The 25,953-nt window shown below is 39.3% G+C and overlaps 1 protein-coding gene across 1 annotated transcript in view; it reads left to right on the top strand.

Moving 5' to 3' along the window:
- Window positions 1–25,953, top strand: part of TEDC1 (tubulin epsilon and delta complex 1) — a 74,244-nt gene that overhangs the window by 8,242 nt on the left and 40,049 nt on the right. The window contains exons 3-4 of the mRNA XM_062581353.1: window positions 11,094–11,264; window positions 17,420–17,518. Of these exons, the coding sequence (XP_062437337.1) occupies window positions 11,094–11,264; window positions 17,420–17,518 (270 nt within the window). The remainder of the gene's footprint in view (window positions 1–11,093; window positions 11,265–17,419; window positions 17,519–25,953) is intronic.

The following is a 25,953-nucleotide window of genomic DNA, read 5'->3' as shown; positions in this document are numbered from 1 at the left end:
TTGTTTAGTGTGCATGAAGAAAATTTTGATATCCTGATAAAATCAGGATGTTCTTAGGGAAAAATTGTAAAAGGTAGTTACAGCTGAGAATAGGTAGATAGCATGTTTTGTGATTCTATATCATAAGAGTGTAAAGAGAACAGTTTTCATGGAGAGATGTTATTTTATTGGAGCAGGTAGACATTTCAGAACCGATTAATTCAACCAGTAAAACCTAACCAATTTAAGGTCTAGAAATGCACTGTTACCAAAGGTAATGATCCTGTGAAGGGGGAAGGTAGGTGGATCACACACCTCCTGTTGGTTCATAAGTCAGTTCCTTGTAAACCACTCATGAAAGTGTGTTGTTTGTTGTATAAAAGTGTGATAGTTGCTGTATTGTTATCATATGGCACATCTTACGGCATCGAGTACTCGGTGGTCAGATGGTGTTCGAGAACATACCCCCTAAAATCATAGTAAGGAAGGAAAGGAGATCAGGTTGTCAGTTTGATGCCTGACATCTCATGACTTAAACTACAGTTTGAACAGTTGCAGTACTGGAATTCTAGTTCTGTGTGAATGTTAAATACCAAGCATTTTTGATACTTAAACTGAGATGTTTTTGAAAGATATGTAACAAATTGTAAAGACATTGCAAAACATGCCAAAGATGTACATCGTTGCAGTCCTGGTTCTCTTCCGTTTAAGTAAGTGGACAGAAAAAGGCAAAAGTACTTGAAAAAAGTTTTACAAGAGAAACCTAGGCCTTGAAAAATAAGAAAGGAAAAGAGATACTCTTAAAAAAATTGAAAAAAGAAAAAAAAAAGTTGAGAAAGAGCCTGACAAATATTCCACTGCTTGGAGTCTTTTTGAGAAGATTATGAGCAATGAAATATTTTCCTGAAACGAAAAAGCTCCAGAACAAATATCTGTTACATAGTATTTGGTCCTGTTCATTGCTGAAGTCTCTGCCAAAACCATGTACTTACCAGCAAAGCACATTTGTAGATATACTAAAGAGAATGAATGAGAAAAGCGTGCTTCTCTATTGTTTTAATCTGAAAAAACAGTCTCAAGAATTGTAGGCATAACTGCTAGTTCAAACTGAAATGCACATGGTTTGTTTTCAAAGTTTTGTCAGAAATTCGCAGAAGTGGGCACAGTCTGTTGTATGAAGAGGAGAGAATGCAGCTAATCTCAAAGGTGCAGCAGTGTTCTGGCTATTCCTTCAGACTAAGTCTGAAACAAAGCCTACAGCCTACTAAATAGCTCGTAATATGCCAAATACCCAACATATCAAGGGCCAATTAAATTAATTCCTTTCATTTCATGTCAGATTACTACTCTGTGGTCTTTTCTTTGCAGTTCCTTAGCAACACGGTTTTCTTCCCCTGCAAATTGAACACTTCCATCAGCTCTGAAGGCTTTTGGGCCAATTATTTATAGAGGCAAGGGTATTCATGACGCATAATGGACATGGAGACCAACTGCTGCAAGGAATTCGTAGTCTTAAGATCTTGAGCTAGCGAAGACATCCATAAGCTTAGTGTGTGTGATCACATATATGCAGATTATTCTTAAGTGCCATTTATTGCTTCCTATTTATACATCAGTATTCCAGCGTACAGGTAAAGTTACAAAACACGTCTAAAAACTAGTATGTGAAACACTTTTTATAAAGAACTACCTGTGACAAGTCCTACTTAATTTGACAGGTTAATGGGGTTCTACCGAACTGATTGTTCCTCTTGGATTTATTCCTTCACAGTTAGCAGGTTTTCTAAGCTGTCCCAGTGTGTTTATGAAAATTCACAAACGAACCCTGTGCTTTTGCAACTGCCAACTTAAGCAGCAATAGGCACTTCTCTCTAATTCAAACTTACTAGTTTTGAGAGGTGGAGGTTCTTGGTTCCTTTGGAGGAATTCCACCAGTAATGATCTGAGTCTTAGTCTTTTACTTGTATCTTAAGTTGTATGATTTGTAGTCTACTGACAGCTCATTGACTAAAGCTGGTAGGACTGGTTGCCAGGCAGATCTTGGAGAATGCATATGGTGTTCACCCAGGAAGGAGCAAAGAAGAATGAGATTTTGAGAGAAACGTTTATTGAAATGCTAGCTGTCCTCTGTTAATGGCAAAATTAAAACAAACAAACAAAGTTTAGTGTCAGTGAAGCCCAAACCCCTCTATTGGGCCATAACAATAAATGTTTACTAGCTATGTTTTTTCTCTCTGCAAAACTTGACACCAAAGCTGTCCTTCACTCAACCTGTAAGGTAGACTTGGCAAGTTCTTACATTCTCTATCTCTTCCTTGCTCACTCTTTTTTAAAAAGTTGCCAATAGTCGTTTGAAATAAACCTGTCTTTTTAAACACATCTTAACACATTCAATATTTGACTAAAATGTTTTTGCTTAGCTTTTAAAATTTTAGTGATAATATCACAACTTTCTCTGAATCTGTGATGGCTTTTGCAGATATTGGCACCTGTGAGCATGTATTCCTTCTGCCTGCAGGGAGAAGCATTGCCTGTGCTGGTATTGTTTGTAGAGCTGAATTAATCTGTGTGGAGACTTTCGGTTTTTAGATCGGGGTGGAGGTGTTTTTCCCTCATTATCACTAAGATCTGTTGTACAAACATTGGTTCTTGGTTCCACTAATTCCCTCTGCTTGCTTCTTGCTGTTGTGTGAAATTGCTCCTTCCCCTTTTGTGAGTTTATTATGATCATCTAATACAGTTACTATAGTTGGAATTCATGTGTGTATCTCTAGCAGGCCCAAATGAACTCACTTTAATTACTTCTAGGGGGAAAAAAGGAAACCAAGAATGCTTTCCGACTCTTAGGTTTGCAATTTGATTAATCTTTTGTTTTTTGCAATCTGGTTTGTATCACTGGCTATTTGCAATGAAGTGAGGCTTCTGCTCGGTTTCTAATGGTGCTTTTGAAATGCCTTTCTCTTACAGGAATCCTGAACAGCGCTGCTGTTCAATAAACCACATTAGTGGAAAGCATTAATGTACCAACCAGGCTTGATGTACCCCCAAATAGAAAACCAAGAAATCTTTGACACTAGTGTCAGTAAATATCAATTTTCTCTTTTTGTTCTGTTTTGTTTTTTCACTTCACCTATTCAAATAGGTTACACTCTGAAGTGTAATTACTTTCCAGACCTTTATGGGCCATACTGTCTTGTCAGCTTTCATTTTCTAAGTTTGATTTTCCTCCCCTATTCTCCATACTTTTTCTTCCATTCTGTTTGCCTTCTTGTCTTCCTGGAACTTCTCATCGTTTATCATTTTGTCCTTTTTTACCACTACAAGACTGCAGTTGCCATATTATGGTAGCTACTAAGGAACACCTCCAAAGCCCCCTGAAACCTGAACAGAGGGCACAGAAACCCTTAAGTTTTTCCTGCAGAATTTCCCTCACCATACTTTTGCCAGAAAGCAATGCTGCTTCACCCAGGTGGATTTAGTGTGGGTGCTAGATTTGTCTGCGCTCAGCCTCCACTGTGGTGGCATGAGGACCTGAGCTTTGAGGCTCACTGGGTTCCTGGGAGGCTGATGGTCTGTTTTAGCACTCTCTGCACTGCCTCCCCCTCTCCCACCCAATAAAGGCTTCTACCTGAAATTAAGGGAGAAAAAGGCTTGGATCTTAATTGCTTTTCTGCCTTTTGTATTTTTTAAAATAATTTCCTGCCTAAGCAGCTGTTGAGCCTTGAAGTGTTAATTTTAGCTCCTTAATTACTGATACTACTCATACACTTAAACATTTTTCTGGTAAAAGGTGATTAAATTAGGAATGTATTTGGCATTTTTGCCATAAAAGAAACTGGAGCATACTTCAGTTTGGACTCCTGAAATGTTCTGTGTTTTGTTAAAGCAAAATTTATGGGTGACAACTGATACTGTCTCCCTGTCATTCTGCATGCTCTGTGTACGTATGAACATACTATTCCTCCTGATCTTTCATGTTTATGACTTTTCAATTCCGTGCTTCAGGCTTGTTGTGGATCTTTTTCCCCAATGAAAAGCACATTCCTGTGGTGCACTGGAATATGTATAGTTAACAAATAGCGCTTATTTTTGCCTGACACACTGAGTATATTCAAGATTTTTAGACAGTGTGTCAAGATAAAATGCTCTAAAATATGTCTGAAAAGATCAGAAAGGCTTATAATTTAGGCATTTGACATTCACCGTTTATTGAATTTGCTGTTTCTTTCGGTAATGTCTGAATTTCAAATAAATGCAAAATTGCTTGAACCTGACATTACAGTTGATGTGTTCTGGATGGGGTTCTACCACCAGACGCCTGCATGTCACTTGAGCTTTCAAATGAGAAGAGAAAGATGTACTAATAAGAAGGCTTAGCATGGTAATACTGGTATTCTGTGCTTGTAATTTGAGCTAAAATCTTGTGTACAGGGCCTTTTCTTTGTGGTCGGTGAAGCTGTGTAATTTTAAGATGTTTTGCTGCTTCTCCTGCCTACCAGTGGTGAGAAACTGCCAGTACCTTTTGGTAGCTTCTGATTATCTTTGCTCTGTTAATACCTCCTCTGCTTTTGGTGTTCTGCTTTTTTGTGATCAGGCTTAATTCTCACTGGAGTGTCTTTTGAAATAAACACTTTTCCTTCAGGAGGACAAAACAAATGTACAAAGAAGGGGCATGGCAGGCCTTCTCTGTGTTGCAGAGCCTTGCCTCTCCTCTCCTGGGGGGCAGTTACTGTTTATTCTCCCATTGGTCTCTGGCTCCAGATTTGCTGCTGGTGGAGCAGTCTGTGTCCAGCTCTCTTTACTGGTTACCCCTTGTCCACCTATATTGCTTTAAGGGGGCAAAATGGACTTGAGCAAGCAGGACTGTAGCTAGCTGCAGCCAGAGGGAAGGCAGTGCAAGGTGTTGACCATATAGCATGTCTCAGTCTCTACAAAATGATTGTTCTGCGAGTTGGAGTCTGCCTTTCTCTATATATATATGTATTCCTTTTCCGCTAGTATATTTGACCTCCATGTTTTGCCTTCATACATGATGCAGTGATTTGGGGGATTGAAGTATTGCTTAGGAAGTTGTTACCCTGACCTTGCAGCTCCAAAGATTAGGCAAGACTGCTGTGCTCTTTTAAGTGTATGTTGCTTCTGCTGTAATGCATAGTTCTTCAGCATGAACTCCTGAATAAGTGAGGAGAGATGGGATAAGAGTCTTGTTCTAGTGCCTCAGGCCTGTGGCTTTTGCCAGACAGACTTGTTCAAATGAGACAAGAACTGGTAGGAGCTGCGCTCACATTTTCTGTGCCTTTCCTCAGCACCTTCTCTTCTTCACTCTTTGCTGATCAGGTACCAGCAGAGCTCTTAGTAGTGCTGTTGTGACATGTAATTTTTACAAAAGTCTTTGAAACTTTAAGCTAAAGGGCCTTACAGAAACATAAAGTATATTAATAATGATAATATTTTAACTGTGTTACTGTATACATTATGGCCCTCACTTCTATCTTGGGAACATGTTTGCAGAAAACATACTCTTCTGTACAAATGTCTGGATATTTAATTAGTATGTGCATCATGTGAGAGTAATTTTTTTACACCGTCCGTCTTTCCATGCCTGTCTATCCCTGGATCCTACAATGTCTAGGAGGAATTCCAATTACTGTTGTTGTTGGGGCTGTTAATGAAAATAGTGTTGTCCATTTCCCATTCATCTGTTCAAATTGTTCCTTTGCATGTTTTCGCCTCCTGCAGCTAGATATATGGCTGTATTAATTAGTAAACCCTGTCTGATACTCTGTTATTTCTGGCTATGGCTTTTAATTAAAAAAAAAACCCTCTTGTTTAAAGATCTGTAATTACACAGGTTAACATATGTTATGTCACATGAAGACTGTTGTCTGAACTATGAGCAGTTCAGAACAAGCTATTAGTAAAAGCTGCCGAAGCACTGTATTGATTCCTGGGATTATTTTGCTTTTCCTGAGTCCTGCAGTGAGGGATCTAGATACGCTGCCTCCCACCTTTGTGATACTAGGTGCTTGCTTAGTGTAGCTGAGTAGGATTTGAGAGTAACTAGTTTCTATCTAAACACAGATTAACTTGTCTGAAGATGAGTATTGGGGTGGGAGCATGCATTAGTGGTGTTAAGCGACTGATGCTTTGTTTGTTTTGCTCTGCTCAAGAATTACCGTTGGTTATGGAGTTGATTAATGCGTATGTCCGTGGGTTAAACATGTTCCAGGAGGGCTGTTTCTCTGTGGGGAGGAAAACAAGCTGGTGATTGTCCACATATGGAAGCAGAGAGTTGATTGCTTGATGGATTTGGAATACGTACTACAAAAAGCTATAGCTAACTAGGGATGAACCAGCTTCTGCGAGAGTCCTTCGTTTACCGACAGAGGGCAGCTTGTAGTCATGGAAGAGCATCCTTCAGTGAACTAGCTGTGCCATAGCTTTGTTTTTACAGCAATGCAGACAGCATAGACCTTTTCATTTCCATCGTGCACACAGGACAGAATAAGACACTATGTTATTTTTTCAGCTGCTGGTGGTATATTGTAAGGCTTTCTTTCTTCTTTCTTTTTTTTTTTTTAGGTCCTTGTGATCTTCCCTGAATCTGCAAGGAACTTTGCTTTACAGCAATTTTTGAAGTTTAGTTAGTTCCAAATGTATGTAGTAGGAAAAGGTCAGCCCCACACCAAGTCACTAAAATTCTCATATCTCAATGGTGCAAACAGTGCAAAGAAAAGCTCTCTTCTCACATGCCTGCTCGTGTTGTTCTTTGATAAACTGTTTATGTGATGAAGTACGTGTTTAGTTTAGGTCCATCCGTTGTTAGTAGTGTTGCCTTTTGGTTCCTGATGGCATGGGATTACTCTTTATTTGAAACCAAAAAGACCTTTATTTCTGCTGTATGAGTTGAAGCTTCTTAATCTTTTTAAATCCTTTGTCCCTTATTAAAGCAAGGCATGCAAAGCTAGTGCTCTCTATCTGAGTATGTTACATACAAGTCGCTTGCTCAGATGTATGGAGTGTGAATTAAAATTGGTATATCCATGTGGCTGTTTGTCACCCCCTCTTTCTTCCCACCTTTATTCTTTTCCTCTAAGTGCTTATGTATCTGATGGCTTTTTCCAATCAGTGTGCTACTTGAGATGGAGGGGGGAGATATGAGCTATAAAATCAGCTCTCGAATGATAGTGAGTGTCCACAAGGCAGGTTTTATCTGTGTAACTTGCAGTTTAGCATATAGACAGTCAATTTATGGGTAAGTAGGTGGCTGTCAGCCCCTTCTTGCTTGCATCCTAGCATTTCTCTCTGTGCTTCGAAGTTCCTCCAAAATACTGAACTGAGGGAGGGCTTGGCTCAGTCTGCAGTTTACAGATGTGCTAAGCTGCCTGTTTATGGTGTGTTAAGTGTGTTTGTGTTACGTACCTATATAGGCAAAAGGAGCAAATTAAGAACACTCCCTCTAATATGTGAAGCGCATGGTCCCTGTGGAGCACCTGAAGTAGTGTTCATAGGAAATGCCGTCGTAATTCCTTCTCTCTCAAGTCACTACCCGGTTTGAGTTTATTAAGAAAGGATCCTGCTCTAGAATGTAGTTCAAACAGTGAAATAAAAATACTAGGGTGCCTTGTTTCTGTGCCTCTACTTTCTTTTATGTTGTCCGTAAAAACATCTAGTCAAAAGTGGATCTGGTTTGTCTGGCCAGAGCACTTCTGCCATCAGGACTGTATTAGCCTTTTTCCTTGCATTTGCTGCATTGTCTAATCACAAGTATATTCACATGTTTTCAGAAGGATTTAGCAGCTTTTTTCATAATAATTGGACTTGAAATAGCCAGGGAGGAATGTTCGTGATAAAACTCATGTGACATTAGAGCTTGAAATCTAGAGAGTGTTTCAAAAAATTTTAAATATATGCTTTAGGTCATAAACGATGTTTAGCTCTTACTATGCCAGAGGTGTATTTACGAGCTCAGTTAAAGTTTGTAGTTTGTGAACTGCCCTAGCTGGAATGGTGCTGTGTTCTGTCCTGGAGCACCTATTTAGTGTGGGGCTAAGGTGGTTATTTGCCCTGATCCTTCCCCGTGGGGTTCTAAGGAATTGTGGGCAGAGAAGTTCAAGAAGTAACTTGAAGAAAGTTTATGTGAATATGTGCATATGTGTTTTATAAGGCTTGTGCTTGCTTTTCTGAATCTTGTAAATAGATAATTGAGGACTTCTAGCAGCAGTACCTTGAACTTTTAGGACAGAAAGCATTTGGGGTGAGTTACAGTGTGAGTGAAATGGAGGAGCTTCATTCTAGCTTCTGCATAGTGGTTGCACTAATCGCCGGTGCTCTGGGGAGCCCACATTGTCCTGTTTGATAAGCATAGCTTGATAGCTCTGGTATTGCTGGTGTAATGGAAGAAGACTCAGAACACGACATTTTATACTGCGAGCATGTGGTGTGAGTCCTTTCTTTTCTGAAATTTAATTGAAGTTAAACCTTGGGTAGTTGCCTTGTTCACTTTATGACTTTAACTAAATAATATGCACTACCTGCATATTAGAGGTAAATACAGGTGCATACCCGGATTGTTGCATAGGTTGGATAAATGCACTGTGATATTTGAAGCAAAAGCTGTAGCTATGGTCCATATTTTTGTGATTTTTCTCTCACTGGGAGAGTAGTAAATAGTATCTGGATTGTAAAGATGAGACTAGAAATTGAGGTCACAGTGTAATATGGAAGACCTTTTTTTATTGTTGTTGTTTACTTTATGCCAGGCTAAGTATTTCATAGCAAATGTAATTTTTTGGTGTGGTTTGTGAAATGAATAATAGAGAAATCCCATTGAAAAATGTATTGTCTGACTTCCTTATTTTAATATTAATAAGGCAAACTGCTACAATAAAATTAGCTCTGCGTGGTGTTTGTCATTGTACTGCCAAAGCAGTTGAGCCTAATGCCATTCCTTCCTGAAATGACTCTCCAGGAGAGCAGTATGTGTGCTGTGCTGAAACCTCTAATCTAGGGGACTCAAGAGTTAAGATGTACATAGTGGAAAATGCAGATTTTAATCTGGGAATCCGAAATATGAAAGAGGGGTAGAGACACGTGCTGGACTCTGGCTTTGGCTTTGTGGTCGTTGGCTGCTTATGTACGACCTTCTAGTTTTATTTACACGTGTCTCCTCAGTGTAACGAGTAGTAGCCACTTGTTTGGCTTGGCATGTTGAAGGACAACTTGGTAACCACCTCAATAAAGTTGTATAGTCTGGAAAACTGTGCTGGTGCTGGCAAGGCAGACTGAACTACAAAGGTACTGTAGCTAGGGCTGCATTCTGTTTGGATTAGCTTGGCTAGTTTTGGTGAAGGGATACATTGCCTTTTAATTTGGGCACACAAAAGAGGTTAACACAAAAGAGTTTTTTTTTGTTTTTTTTTGTTTTTTTTTGTTTTTTTTTTTTTAAGGCAAATGACTGTGCCTTTAAAAGTCCTTTACCAACCTTGTGCTACTGTAATTTCTAGTATACATTATCTGAACCACAGAGCAAAGGGGAAAAAAATGTAATCTTGACACATTTTTTGTGACCAGACCAGCATTTTTGTGTTTATAAATAATATGAACATTCACTGTATTAGAGACACTGTCGACTGAGGTGGTGTTTGGTTAAAGCAAGCATTAGGAGGTTATTTGATCAGTTACAGATTCACTTCTTCTGAAATCTACAATTTAGACAAGATTAAAATCTCTTCATTTTACAGTTTGCATTTTTAGCTTAGGTTCCAAATTGGGATTGCATTCAAGCGTTGCCTGCCAAGTGAATTTTTATAAGATTTATTGAACATGTAAGTCTGTGAAGCAGGGAGGCACATATGTTTAAATACCACCAAGGTCTTTGGGTACAAATATCTGCTTAAGTGTTTTATTGAAAACAGTCATGTTTCAAGTAGGCATCTTAAATTTTCTATTATAAAGAAATGTCTTAAGAATCCAGCAACTGGGAGACACTTTAGCTGGAGAACACTAGTTCAGAACCCCCTAGACCTTTCAGTATTGTGTTATTACACTTTTACTTATGTGCTGTAATCAAAAATTTGCAATTACGGCATGTATTCATTGTATGTACTTACTATAGACTAGATGAAGTTGACAGCTCAGATTTACTTTAAGTGGTGTTACTGATGTCAGAATTAAACCAGTCCATGCCTTTCTCCCTTCTGAATTCATGAGCTGCAGGAGTCTTAGCTGAAAGCAGAGAGAGAGGTCTGTTTGTAAATGTGAATGCTCTCTGTGTGTGAGGCTGGTGGATGTGGAACTCCCACCGTGTTCCCCAGGGAAAAAGATGTGGCAAAAGTTTCTTGCTTTCCTTAGGCTGCTAGCCAAGGAGAAGTTGCATCTAGAAGGTGAGAGTGGCTTTTTTTTGCTGCAGTAATAGGAAACTGGGGTAAGATGAACAGAAGAAAACCCCTCTTTCCTTTTCCTCCCTTCTTTCTTCCTAATTACTCCAGAGAAAAGTAAAGCAAGGCAGGACAGCTTGTTTAGCTGTAGCTGGGAACACCTGTGTAGCCCCATGGCCAAGATCAGCTGTCTCCCCCCCCTACCCCCCCCCTCCAAGAAGGGAGATGCTGGATGAAGAAAAGAAAACAGCTGAGTAACCACAGGTCCACAATCTCATCCCTGTCTTAGGACTTGATTTACAAAGTGAGGTTATTGAATACAGCCTGCAGCTCTTTCAGAAAGACCATGGAGGAACTAGATCTGTTTTTTACGTTGACTTATTAGAACATAGTCAAAATGTGATTTGCCCATCTGGGTAAAGAATAAGCTTAGTGTCTCAGGATCCATCACTGTTTGTATCTTTCTGAGGATGGAGGAGGAAGAACGGGAGAGAAGACAACTCACCACGTGTTAGCTGAGAAACTGATATTTATTCCATCCTCCCACCCCTCAGCATTCCATTAGTCTTGGTTTCTGAAAGGTCCCTGTTTATCTCCATTGCTGGAACTTACCTTTTCCTTTTCTGGAAATATTTTCCCTTTTTGGCTTATATATCTTTTATGCTTTTCACTACTGAGTAGTTTGAAAATTTTGAAGCTAATTTAAACTGTTTTGGTGTTCTCTTCTGCTTTTAGTGTGAAGATGATCTCCCTAAAAGCCAGAAAGACAAGACTGAAATAGCACCTGAATATTCTTTAGAAGACAAAGTAGATGTCCGATACCTTCAATGGTTAAATGGGAGACTGAAGTTCCAGTGGCGGAGTTTGCACGCTCTGCATCAAGAGCAGTGCAGACTTTTGCATAAGGTAAATGATTCTTCTGACTCACTATGGCATTGTTTATTATGTTAAAGCCTTGTCAACTAATGCTAAATGTACAAATTACTCTTATTTGCTAGTTTTGCGTTTTGTCTAGATACAAGTGAATTACTCTAAATATAAATACCTCTACCTTTTTCTAGTGGGCAGAAACTCGAGAAAAGGAAGTGTGTATCATGGATATTAGGTTACAACTGTTACGTAAAAGTCTTCTTTGCAGACTGACAACTTAGACAATTTGCAGCCAGCCAGACGGTCTCCGTTTTTCTCAGAAAATGTCTGGTAGAAGCAAGACAGACTACTCCACTGCTGAGGACATTAGAAGCTGTGATTCAAAATATTAGTTCATCACAAATGTGTATTCAAAATATTGGGCACAAATGTTGAAAGTACTAATGACAGCAAAATAAAATGCTGTTTCCCTTTCTAGATTACTAGAGAAAATCTAAACAGAACACTAAAGCATAGCTGCTTTTAAGTCAGGGAACAGTAGCAGTTTCTATAATGCACGTGAAACTTGCACACATTTGGGAACATCATGTCTGCTTAGGATGGGAACAGCCTACAGTCCCAAAGTTGACAGTTTGGTGACTGGTACAGTGCCACTTGTTGTTGTACCCAGAACCATCACAAATAACCTTTTTGAGACTCAGAACAGGTTTTGAGAAATTTCTTCTCAAAGAAGGAGTTATATTCCTCCTGTATGATTTGATGTATTCCTTTGATCAGGAAGCTGTAAGAATTGGAGCAGGAGAGTTTTGAATGAAGATGCCTTCTTGGCTTTAATCCTGCGTCTGACAGAGCAATCCTGTAAACTATAATGAGGTTACATTTTGTTCTTTGCATGAATTGATTGCTAGGGAAGATGCCTGATTGACAGCCGTAGGGGGAGATCAGGTGCTGCATGTGTGCAGCATCTAAAATAACCTTTTACTTCTCATCGCCTGCTGTGAATGTGCTTTTCTGAACTGGGAAGGAAAATAACAATTCACTGTAAGTGCAAATTTTGGTCCTTAAGTTTTGCACTGAGATTAGAAACAGCTGCTAATAGGAGAGGTGGCTTAGTGATGTTAAATTCAAATGAAACTACTGTCATCTTCTCTCCTTGATAAGCTTTCTGTGCTGATTTCTAGTAGGTGAGGCAAAAATCTCCATAATTCATCATCAGTTCTCTGGTTTGTCCAGTGCTTGGCAGTAACAAATCATTAGGCAGCTTCAGTACCCCAGCTTGCAGTGAGTGAGACCAAGGAAGAGTTAAAGAGCAGTTCCAATCTGGGACCTTGAGTACAAATGAGTATATACTCTCATGGTCCAAATCAAGCGCTGAAATGTGAACAAATGTACTGATCAGGCAGCATACTGAACTGCTGACAGAGGAGATGACGACCTTCTTTGTTGAAGCTGTTCTTTGAAATAAATTTTTTTTCCCCAGGGCTATTCAAGGAAAAGCATTTGTTAAAGTTAGGACTATTGTAGTCAGACAAACATAAGGCAAATTACAGTTATCCACTAGGCCCCCTGGACCATGATTGCTAGAATCTGGAAAAAGAAGTCTGTTTGTCCAGCTTCTGAAAGCATCTGCCTTCTCTATGAAGGAATGTTGGACTAAGTAGAAGCAATAAGCAATGTAGGTGATGCTTCTTATGGTCAGGCTTTGCTCTGTGGTGTACATAGAGGGCTGTCGTCACAGATGTATTTATCTCAAGATAGGCTGGAGCCCAGTTCCTTCATATATGTGCATGCTCAAATAGGTATGTGCAACAGTAGGAATTCTGTGTAGACCTGGAGTGAAGTGTAGTGCTTTGATTTATATTCTAGTCAGAATTCAAAGCAGAAAATTGAAAGGCAGAAGTGTGACTTTGGAAGGGACTTCATTACATTGCCACATTAATGTTAACGTTTATGGTAACACAGAATACAGCGTGTGGAAAGGGAACAATTTAGCTGCTGCATAAATAATAATTGATATTTCTTGACTCTTTTTTGACTGTGCTACTGCATTAACTTAATTTTAAAACTTTTAAACTCATCTACTGTGTGTCAAAGGACTGAGGCTTGGTGTATTTAATTTGGAAATCCAGCTGACCCAGTATGACTTGTGTATGAATTGTTGCTTTTCTAATATAAACCACAAACACAGTGTGCAAAAGGCTAATGAGTGTTATGTTTTTTAATTACACTGACAGATTTACAGGGGGCTTTCTCTAGAAAATGATAATTATGGCTTTTACTCGCTCTGTTTAATAACTTAACAAGTTACGTATCTCAACTGTGGAACAGTCTTATTTACTGCTAATCACAAGCTATAATTTTTGCCAAGTAGTGGCGACACTTCCACAGATTTCATTCTGTGACTCACACAGGCTCTAAAATGCCATTTTCTCTATTTGGGGCTTTTTGAAACAAGCATATTGCACTTTAAAACTTTATTCGTATTCAAGAGATGACTACTTTACCAGTTTGCATTACAAGTATGGAGACTACTACTGGAAATAGGAATTGTACAGAGAGAATACAGCAAGGGGCTACAAAGATGCTCAGGAGCCAACTAAGATGGACATGAACTCCAAGGAGAAGTTGAGGGAGTGGTACTTGTTTGGTCTGGTGGAGAAGAGTCAAAAGAGGATGATCTAATACCTGCCTTCAGCTATTTGAAGGGCATTTACAAGGATGTTGGATCCAAATTCTTCTCTGTAGTGGCAGAAGACAAACCAAGGGGAAAGGGCCACAAATTGCAGCTTTGGAGGTTCAGGTTGAGTTTGAAAGAGTTTCTTCCCTAGGATGATGGTCAGACTGGTCACTAGAGCTGAGGAAGGATCTCTATTCACAAAGGTTTTCAAGATACCAATATAACCTAATGTTGGCAGTCATACTTGTTGGAGCAGGAGGTAGGGTTAGAGACCGCCTTTCCACTTCTGTGATTCTGTGAAAATGCATTGAATGGCTTGGGTGGTCAGGACATGGACTTCCAAGTTACTAGTGATGAGTCAGGTCTTAATGGAATAGTACTGTGTTCCCTGGAGAAAAGGGAAGGGAGCAGCAAGAGGGAAATACGAGGGAGAAGAGGCAAAAATATATGACTACTTTTTCCTTAAAGTATACAAATGATATCTGAAGTTGCCCTTTCTTTCGTATGGGATTGCTGGGGCCCCTATGTAATCTGTTGTGCCTGCTGCCACATCAGTTTGATGATATCAAGTCCTGCAGCATCCTGCTTAGATTACGGAAAGGGGAAGCCTCCCTGGAGCTACCGTTGGTTCATGTGGTGTGAATTGCTTGTCGGTGCTCTGACTTAGCTGTTGCTCTTTGCTAGCTCTCTTGACGAGCTGCTCTTCAGTGCCTTCAGCTCCCAGAAGGCATGCTGAAGCATGCAGGTGTGCACATGGCCTAGTGTAGGAGGGAAGATTCCTAAGGGAAATCTTAACCTCTCTGTTGCTGCGGAGGTTTGCAGCCTGAGGCTATGAGCTGTGAATAACATTATAATGGCTCTCAACCTCGGCAGGTTGGCCTGCTTTGAATTTTAATATAGTAATACTACTGTTATTCCCTCAAATTTCTTAGTGGTTCTCATTTGCCTGAAATACCCTCAAATATATCAAAGCCTGAAAGACAAATTACCATGTTGAGGCTTGCCTGTTGGTTCTTTTTGTTCTGTTTCTTCTTTCTAGCAAGCTCCAGTAGAGTATCTGTCTGTCTGGTTTTTGATCCCCCTTGAATTCATAGGAGAGAATGGTTGTTTTTAATTAGGCCTTGAATTACCCATCTACTTTAAAAGTGTGAATGAGAACCCATGTACAGTTTTATAAAAATAGGTAGAAACCTGTATAGATTAAATATGGCTTTGTCTTGGGGTCTCATAAAGGTACTGTGCTACGATCAACATGTGAAAAGAACTAGGAAACACCTGAGCTCCTGTAAAACTTAATGGTTTTCCTTTGGATGTTGTCAGCTCTCCCCCATCCTAGAAAGGCTGGGGCATAGATTGCAACTGAACTAGGGAAGGGACAGGTTGAGTCTGAACACAGCCTATATTGTTGAACATTGTTTAGCTAAGTGTGCGATTGTGGATTATAGGCATAGGTTAACAGGAATAAAATTATATTTAAATAGAGTATTTGACAATAGAAGAGGAATTTAACATAATCAGCATTATCAGATCATGGTAAAATGACAACAAGTGTAATATGCTTAGAAGCTTTTAGTAAGAATGCAGACTAGTACTGGGAAATATATCCTAGGAAGGGAGGTAGAACAGTTCAGTTTTTTTATGCATCCTTTAAGATGAGCAATATCAAAAAAGAAATGTGCAGTGGATTAGATTGGTGGTATCTAGTTACCTTATGTCATAGTACAGGAATAAAGGGACACGGAAAAAGTCTCAATGTTTGGAGTAACAGAGGGCAGAGGCTGATACTGGGCGATTACCTCATTGTCTGTAATTTATGTTCTAGCTGAAGTGCAATTGCTAGAAGTATCTGATCTTGGCATGAAGAATCTACCATGCTACTCTGTAAATTGCTGTATTGGTTAATTATTTTTATTTTGTTTTGAAGTTTTCGATGTTTGAAAGTCTTTGGATTTTTTCCTAATGTGAATTTGCCATTAGATCTTAATAGTTCATTCTTCAATGCTATGGTAATTTTTTCTGTTGCTTGCAGGTACACATGGACTAAGAACAAGCCTCTCTTTTTGTGTTCTCTTAGATGAATTAGATAAATTGATCTCTTTGCAGCTTGTCTAAGCTCAAGGACATTCAGAAATTGGTAGTGGATAGTCCTCTAAAAGAAATATTTAGCGGACCTGTGCCTGTACTCTCATGGAAAGAAGTTTTGTGCAAGGCTAAATCAGACTTGCCTCCTCCTTAGTCTGATTTGGTTCAAGTTCCTTACAGTAACGGCTTGTAGAACTGTTTCCCTCTTTATGCCTTATTTCATCTTTAGTAATGTTGTGGTTATCAATAACAAGAATGTTAAAAAACAAATACCTGACTTTTTCAGTATCCAGTTATTCTGGTCTCAGAGGAACATCTTGTCCTTAAAGTATTTGTTTTGGACTTTAGCTAGTGACATGGCTGCAACATATTTCTGAAGAGGGGTGAAAGCCATGGTGCCGGAGGCCCAAAAGTTGGCAACCACAGTTACACAAGAGCGCAGCAGGATGGGCAGTGGCAGTACAAAGAGAGAACATTGTGGGGGGAGGTGCTTTTTTTATTTTTAAACTGCATAACTCTGCACATGTGACAGATGGTTGTCACCAGAAGTGAGTTTGGGGAAAGGAATGCTAAAATATTCCTGAGTTTCAGGGAAGGGTTGATAATTACCCAGTGCCTGTCAACTTTAAAATAGTTGTCAATACCCAAGTGTATGATAAAGTTCATATTAGAATAAAAGAAGAAGAGCAGCAAATATTCTCTGTCTTCTGGCGGAAATATTAATGAAATATGAGGGCTTGTCTGACAAATGTGCACTGCTATCTTGTTTGGCAGCTACAGTTATTACAGTAACAAAGGGATCAGCTCTGAATAGAAGGAATTGCATTTTATTGTTCCCTTGACTAACTTGGGGAGCTTCTTCGTCAAATAATTGATGATACCATCACCAGTGCAGCTGGGACAAGGTCCCGGTAAAAGAAAGCCAAGAATATACAACAGCTAAAGAGAAACTTGCTGTAACTAGGTAGCATTTTCTACTTTAAAAGAAGAAATCAGAAATTATTGTCAGGGTATGCTTCACTTCTTGAAGACTTCTGCTGTCTCTGTAAACGGGTCTTTCTTTTGTGCTGTGCACGAGAGCATGTCTGGTATAAGGAAAAGGACTCCGACATGATGAGGAGAGAAATCTTATGGTTTTACTGTGACAGCAGCAGTGGCAATTCCTGCATGTGTTTCTGGTAACAATACTGGATGGACCATTTTGCAAGTGAGATAATTTTTCATAGCATGTCGCCAAAACTTCCTGCAGACTGTTTTAAAAAGATCTGTTTTAGCGGTGGTAGTAGTTACATTTGTGCTTTTCCATTGGGAATAGGCTTGTAACCATGGGTTCACATCAGAGTTGCCTCCAAACAGCCTTCAGGTAGTAGCTAGTGGTGGTGGTAATGGTCTGGTCCTTATATACTGATGAGTCTCCTTTAATCTGTTTCAGATCCATTTATTCACTAGCGGCTCTCATATGGACAAGATCCTTGGACACTTTTCTGTCATGGAAACAGATCTTGTTAGACAACCAGAGAACTACAAGCAGGTAATGCCTCTTCTATAATACTTTCATGCTTAGTGTGCTTTATTCAAGCGCTGTTCAGAAGACTACATGCCTTGTAATACATTTATAAGTTGGTTTCCAATGGAAATAAAGCTTATATTCTCAAACTGGCTGTGTGTCTCTTTGCTTATAACTTGAATCCGCATAATGGTTCCTTCCACTTGGAAGGAACATAGAAGACACAAAAGTATTATGTTAGGTTATTAAAAAACTGATAGCTAGGGAGTGTGAAGAGACCTAACTAACTAATTGTGCCTCTGAGGAAAAGACTAGGAGAATACAATTGTTTTGGATCTGTTGACCGACTGCGGTTATATACTACCAGTACCTACATCCACACAAGGTAGGCAGTGTGTGTCTACCTGTGATCTTGTCTGAGGAGGTTGTCAGTGAGAACATGAAGAGATGTATTTTGCCTCTTCAGGAGAGGCAAAGTGTATTAGATGCTAAAATTCACTAGTTTCAGAAATTATACAAGTTGACCCTCTTTTTGGATGGAAATGAGGGCCAGTGCTTTATTTTCAGAAATATTTTAGAGTCATTTTCCCTAATATACTGTTTTAAGTATGTATTTTTGCTGCTCTAAAATATTCAATTATCATAGACTTTTCAGTTTATTATTTCAGATAGTACAGTTCACCTATTTTAATGCAGTGTAATACATCTGTTTTACAAACAGTTCATCCTATGTGTGACTGAATCAACTTCAAACTAAGCTTGGCCTTAACAAAATCAATATTTGGCAAGTTTCTGCAATCTGTTGAAATCTGTTTACCGAAGGAAAATGTTTTTTCTGCTGCTATCTAAAAAGTAAAAGTGGGCATTGTAAATATCGCACACTAAGAAATTCAGGAGAGTAGATTTGAAGATGGGAGACAATCTTATGTTCAAACCCCCTAGAGTAAAGTAAAGTGCAGATTAATCTTTCATTACTGAATATGCTTTGGAAGACAAATTCACGGCCAGTCTCTTGATAAAGTTGAGCCATTTAGAACACTTTCCTGGGAAATTACTGTTTTTTTCTGGAGAAAGTGACTAAGTCAGCTTAAGGGTGTGTGTGAGTGTGTGTGTGTATGTGTTTCCCCCCCCCCCCCCCCTTCTCTTCTCTTCCCTCTCACTTTTACTTCACAGTCCCCTCCTACAGCGTGCTCAGTGGCTCTGAACACACAGTAGCATAGTCCTCTGAAGTCCATGCTTTATAGTGTCCTGAACTTAGCAATGTCCAGAAAGGTACTAGAAACTTGAAGGAAAATCTTGAAGGATTTTGCAACTGGGCTGTTTCAAAGCCTTAGCCTACATAAGTCACTGATCTGTTGTAGCAAATCATACTGATGCACTAATAAAGCATGGTTGCTTTTGCCTGTGCTATAAATGTTTTTTTTTCCCAGAATTTTTCTTTCCTGTATGCTGCTCCCTTTCTGGGTTAAAGCCATAGAACCAGAGGTGTGAGACTGTATCATGCTTGAGCAGGCAATGTGTTTTAGCTGGAGTCGTACTCGCAGTATCTGATTCAGGCGTGCTGCTGTTCACTGAAGTCTCAGCAAAATCCAGAAAGATTCTTTTTTATTTCAAACCTTGTGGTTAGGTAAAGTGCTATAGTCAAGAAAGTTTAGTGGGCTGCTATGTCGCTTAGCGATAATCTATGAAGGCTTAAATCCACCTTTTCAAGGCTTTCATAGCAAATAAATAAAAAGAGGAACACCCCTTAAAAACAGGAGTGGTCACTGAGAGGGACAGAGAAAGGGCAGCTGAAGATGGTTTGTGCAAATAAACTACAGGTGGCCACAATCTCCCATCTCTAATTTCTGCTAATACAGCAGGTGCAGGCCTAAACAGGTTCCGGCTTCGGTGCATGAGCAATGAAAATTCCTTTCCTGTGCTACTTATTGCTTGGACATCCAGAATTTTAATTGTTTGTCAGTGTAATCAGCTGTGAAATTTTTTAACTTTTTGAACCTCCCAGAGAAGATGTTCCTCCAGTTTATTTTGTTGTGTCTGATTCTTAAATAAATCGGCACAGATCACAGGAGATCCTCACAACAATTCAGTGTATGAATTCTCAAGAGAGTTAAGATTCTTCCTGTCATCATTTCAGCAGCCTCTGTAGTTTGTCTCCCCTTGCCCTGATTTCCCCATAGGAGCTTCAAAAGTCACATGTTTGGTATGTATGAAGACCTTGATATTACAAACTAGTATAGACTTAAAAGGGCAAGGCTATTTCATGTGCCAGTTTTCCAGATGGATCTAATACTCACTATGCAAATTGATACTTCTTTGGAAAAAATGTAATAAAATGCCTCTTATTTTCAAATATCTTCATAAGTTTAAGTAAATTATGCATATTTGAACTGCTTGGTCTTCAAACATTAGTATAGATGGCAGTACTCTGGCAAATATTTTTTCTAAAAACTATGAAATATTTTTTCTCTTTAAGTAATGATGTTATTGTTAATGCTACCTCAAATAATAACCTACTCCATGGATCAATAAAAAAAAGCGCACAAATCAGTTTTCTTACTGTAATGTTGGTGGATGGTGTAATAAATTCCTTCCTGTGCTAGGCATCCTTCAAAGGATAAAAATTAAGTGGTCGTAGAAGGGACACTGGGCTGGTTTTACTGAAGCCAAGAATTCATTTCTATCAAAACTTGTCTTGAGAGAGAACTTGCTCTGACTTGTAATAAAACAAGAGATTTTTATTTTGACAAAATGTGACAGAATACAGATAACTGAGAAGTTTAAACTTTAATTTGAGAAACGGAAAAGTCATGCTACCCCCTTTCTGTAAAAGTTTCACATTCACTTTAACTTGTTTAAAGTGCTCTTCCCTTGGCTTTTTCATGATTAAACTCTTCTGGTGTGCTTTTATGTAGAAGGATTTTACTGGACGTTATTATTCTTTTATCATCATAAATGTCTTTGTCAGATTCATAGAGCTGGAAGTGTTCCATTTGTAACAGTTTTAATTACGTTTTTCTCTAGTGAGACATGATCAAAATTTCAACTTTTCCTGCAGCTTAAATTTTTAGATGGTTATATATGTTTGTCTGTGAATTGTAGGTCACCTCTGTGTTTAGTTGCTCTGCCATCCAGAGGTGTCGGTGAGTGGGAGGTGAAGTTACTTCGATTTATAATGGATTTCCAAGGGAATGTATTTGCATGCTCCTGTTGGCCGTCGAAACTTACCTGCAGGTTCCCCCCCTCCCCAGGATGCTGTCAGGACTTTCTGAGCGCTCACTGGCTTGTAGGTTATTGAATGAGAAATACATTGGTGATCATTTTCCCAGCAAAAGCAGCTACTCACAGTCAATGGTGACAGTTACAAAGCCATTTGCCTATGAGGCCACGCTAGAGCATGCAGATTGTTAGCAACTACAGTATGGCAACATACATCAAACAGCCTGTGCCTTGCTAGGCAGCTTGGATGTTCATCGTGTCAGGAAATTTCTCTTTTCTTTAAAACTTACTGTACGTATGGGGGTTAGGTTTAGCTCTGTTGGTTAGAGTGTGGTGCTAATAATGCCGGGGGTGTGGGTTCGATCCCCGTGTGGGCTGCTCGTTTGAGGTTTGGACTAGATGATCTCCAGAGGTCCCTTCCAACCTTACCAATTCTATAATTCTATGACCACGCTAGACTATGCTAGAACGTAGTCAAAAGTACCTTGGATGTGTTGCGTTTGGGTGCATTTTTCAAGTTGTATCAGTATTGCTTGTTTTAGATGGTTCCCCATGTCAGCTGATGTTGGGCTAGGGACTGCTGTCATTTGCCATTTTGAAATGTCTTGGGGCAGATTCAGAGTTCTGATGTCCCTGGCACTGGGACCAAAACAGTTTGGAAATGTTACAGGTTGAGCCTGCGTAGGATGTGGCTGAAGGTAACCAAAACTTGCCCCTCATGCTCCAGGGCAGTGTGGTCTAGCTCTGAGGAGGCAGTCATGTCCCTCTTGTGACTGTGGACAGTGGTTGTGAAGTGGGACTAATTGGATAGTTTTTCATACTTTTGAGGATAAGATAATCCCATTCTTGTGTCTGAAGCACGTTTACCTTAATTTTGTGCTGTCACCGGCTCTGATGTTTGCCTAGAACTTGCAAAATGTAGGTTGACCTTCAGAGTCACTAAACTAACTTTCTCATCAAGTTGTGACTATATAGAGATGAATGAAGTTTGAAGCAAAGCAGCCTATTAACTGTTTCTTCTGTCTTCCTCGTACTGCTTTAAATGTGGGATTCAGTCTTGCTGGTTTTGTGATTAGCACGTTACAAGTTGTAGGCTTGAACTCGTGTCATTGGTACAATGCTGGCAGTGCTGGAGAGATCAGTGAAATTGTTTGAGTAATGGATAAAGTAGAGACCTTTAAATGCCAGTAGATCGGTGTACTGTGCGTAACAGCAAATAAATAATGCAAGGGTCTGCCAAATGGGCATATAAAGAAATCTGTATAACGAATATATGAATTCAGAGTATTCATATGCAAATAGCCAATCATTTTATTTTAGAGTTTTATGAAAAATGTTTGTATTTGTTGATAATTCAACTGTTTTAAAGAGTATTCCGCTGTCCTAAGGAAGCAAGGTCCTTGGTAGCAAATAAATAGTATCAAGCAAATAGTCTTTCTGACCACCTCTGCATTATATATGGTTAGTTCCAGGCCCATAAAAAATTCAGGTGAGCCTTAGCTCTCAAAGCAGGAAGGATTGGGTGGAATGGGATAGAACAATGTTGCTGTGTTGTTAATCAGGTTTTCAGACTGCTCACATATCAGAGAAGGAAGCCAGTGTTCCATATTAGTATTACTTCCTTGGATCAGATGAGACTCCATAATTTCTTGCTGGGACAGTCAAGGGGGTAAATGATCAAGTTTTAGGGTAGGTTGATTGTGGACCCTAAATCTCTTGACAGTTTCCATTTAAAACATCTGTCCCAGATGGCTGTTACAGATGGGTTGACAACAGATTTGTTCTTTCTCTGTGAGTGATAGCCTGTGGTTTGAATTCATGCAAAGTACTAAAGAGCTTCTGTTCTTTTTGGAACAAGTGCATTGAGATTGGAGGCATTAGGAGCTAATAGGCTTTGTATTTACAAAAATGTTGAACATGTATTTGCTTGTTGCTTTGCACGAAATTTGAGTCTTCAGTTTGAGTCATGTGCATGGACATACGGACTTGTGTACTTCTTTGCAAAAATCCTTCTGAACTGTTGATGTACTTCAACTGCACAGGCATGTTAAATGTTAAGATCAACTGGTATTTTCAGGTCACAAATCTTGTATTCAAGTTTTTGGTCCATTCCCTCTGAGTAACAGCACCACCTCCTGGAACGTGTGTGAAGGCAGTGCAGCAAAAGTGAAATCTGTTATCTAATGCAAGTTATTCAACTGATTACTGAGTAGTCACTATGGTATTGGAGTATCTCCAAAACTGGATTCTGAGTTGCTTACTGTCTTGGGTGAAAATTGAATAACTATGGCAGAATAATTCTGGCTGTTCTGTGCAGTATATTTGGTATTCTAAAACTGGTGGTTTGAGCGTTCAGGGAATGTTCCTGGGGGCTACAGGCACTGTAGGCGGTAGCTAAATGAAATTGAACAGTTAAAATTCTGCCGCGAGACTTGACGCACTGTTACAACTATTGATTTGACACAGACCTGTGCTAGTATGAAGTACTTGCTGCACTCAGCCTTGCCATGGTATTGTATGGTAGGGCTGAAGAATACATTGTCTTATTTGAATTTCAAGCAGCCTACTATGGCACCATCTGATATTTTATGATGTCCATCCATCTGTTGTACAAGAAGCAGTTGAACCAACACATCTTTCTGAATGAGTGTAGATACCAGTGGAAAAAAATTATATTCATGCTATAGTCCAAACCATGTTGCTCCTATGCAGAAAATGAGTTCAGGAAGTGAAGACTTGTACTGCATGCAAGTTCTAGGGGAAGAAAAAAAAAGATCTGATGTTTTCTAAATGAATGACTTTGAGCTTTGGGGACAAGCTGCTTTCATTATCTTCTATGATGCTCTGGCAACTAATTCTGCTTGATATGGCCCTCAGCTTTTTTTATGTTCGTAGCTTCATTCCCTTGATAAGAGTCATCATTCTGTCATTTCTATCATGGAAGAGGATCTATATTTCATGTTGTGACTACCTTTCTAAATAAGGACAGCTTTGACTATTTGTCATCTTGTTTCAGTTTCTTGAAAGGAAAAAAATATTTGAAATTTCTTGAGGGGACCCTGTATAAAGAAAAAATATGACATAAACTTCAAGAGTAATTGTAGAGGGGCTTCTGAGTATTTCTGAACATGAGATTTTTTGTTATTTTTTTTCTCCTCTGTGCAGTCCAGTTCCACCAAAATCTTCATGGAGATTCATTTTGTTAAGTGTTATGCCAGGCTCTGTGTGAACTCTTCATAGAAAAATTGTAGCATGAACCAATTTTCAAGTTGGGGAAAAATGATGTTCCTGTGAATGAGATTGGAAAGGTGGAGAACAAGCTCCCCAAAAGAAATACAAAGGTCTGTGACACAGTTCTTGGAGCAATAGAGTGGAGGAGACGGACAATTCCAAAAGGATCTGAACACAATTACATTTAGGCTTAAATTTACACACTTCTAGAATAGACTGAATTTGGATCAGTAGTGATTCCTGACTCTTTACAAATCTGCTTATGGGACTTCAGATGACAAACATCCTTGGACTCTGGCATTGCTGAATTTTATTATCAGAACAACAAATAAGCTGATATATTCTGTAAGAATAACAAATTTTGTCTTCTCTTGTTTTTTAAGCAGATTTGCTTTCCATTGGTGATTACTACTGGCTACATCTTAAATAAGTTCTTTAATGGAATAATGACAAGAAGTTCTAGAATTATTGCCCTTTGATAAATTTTAGGGGTCACCAATGAACTGCATGTTAGACCCATGGACACACATGTTTTAAAAAGGTCAGTTAAAACAAGGTTTTGGAATTTACATAAATATGTTCACCACTGTGCTTTGAATAAAAATAGCAAAGGCTTTGCGCTTTTAATGTATTCAGATTTTGCTCTCTTGTTGTCTTTAACTTGCTTTTATTAAATAATTTTAATATTATTCAATGACGAACGCAGGGAACATGGACTGATTGTGCTAGGAGCTACAGGCTGGGAGAAGCGGTAGGGCTCTGAACAGGTAGAGGAGATGAGTGGCATGAGCAGTGAGAGCCACCTTGCTCTGGCTGTCATTCAGTGAGGTCGGACAAAATCCAGAAGCGCCACCCCTGGACAAGAGGCCTGCATGAGGGCCTTGAGGAAAGAAGGTGGCTCTGGTAATGTGAAAGATTTCAGACTATCTGGGCAAAAAGAGCTGGGTTAAGGTACTAAAGCAGGGGATTGAATAAGGACATAAAGATCAAGACCGGGCAGGTACAGAGAGTGCTGTGAATGGAGAAGATGAGTCTGTCTAGAGACTGAGTCATTATATTGCTACTGGCAGGATTCTAAGAGTATTCCCTAACTTCAGCAAAATATTTCATCCCCTTCTAGTGATGGTTGAATGCAGTATGACAACCTAATACTGCTATTAGTCTGTTAACTCAAGTACCTGAGGCATATCCAGTGTCTCTAGAGGTTATAGTCCTCCAGTAAGCATCTCTGGTGCCTTAGGAGGAATTTCTGAAAGCATCTTCTTTTTCTTTTTAATTTTCTTTCTTTCTTTTTTTTTCTTTTTTTTTCTTTCTTTTTTTTTTAACATACAAAGATACTAAATTCTAAATTGGAAGAAAAGAAAATGATGGTAGTTTAACCTTAGTAGGACAGTTTTAACTGTGTTCATTAGGATAGTATTTTATTCTAGAACTGCTGTATCATTCAGAGAGCAGAGTGTGCCTGCCTTGTCTCTAAATGAAAGCTGTGGTGAATAAAGTAGTTACTGAAAGCAAAGTAGTAGTAGTAAGAGTAGGAGAAGTGTTGGAAGAAGAAGGAAACCTTAATGATCAAGGCAACAGAGCATTTTCCTGGAGGGCTGACATATTTCTGTACCTCTGAGTTCTTAAGTCCCACTAAACTAGACTTTCCCTGGTGGGCCATTGCTGGGTTTTTTGCCATTTTTGTGTGTCTGGTTTGATGCTCAGGATTCTAACTTGTAGAAATGTTCAGTGTTTCTTGCTGCAGCTGTACTTGGTGGGATCTCTGATTGGAGCCCATCAAATGTTTTGGCAGAGCATCACGCAAAAGGGTGAGGATTAACCCCGGACAGTATAATAGGTCCATGCAGCACTCCACTGAAATGCTAGACGGGATCCCAGAATCAGTAGAGAGATTTTAGGGTGGCTTGGACCAGCTGGCTTGTTTCTTGGATTAGAACTAATCGTTTGCCATGGCGGTGTGCCATGATTATGTTGGCTTGGGAACTAACTCCATCAAAACTACCTAG

This window comes from Rhea pennata, chromosome 8, assembly GCF_028389875.1.
Source record: "Rhea pennata isolate bPtePen1 chromosome 8, bPtePen1.pri, whole genome shotgun sequence".
In the NCBI taxonomy this organism is placed as follows: domain Eukaryota; kingdom Metazoa; phylum Chordata; class Aves; order Rheiformes; family Rheidae; genus Rhea; species Rhea pennata.
The sequence above is the reverse complement of the archived record's forward strand: the minus strand, read 5'-3'. Positions and strand labels throughout refer to the sequence as shown.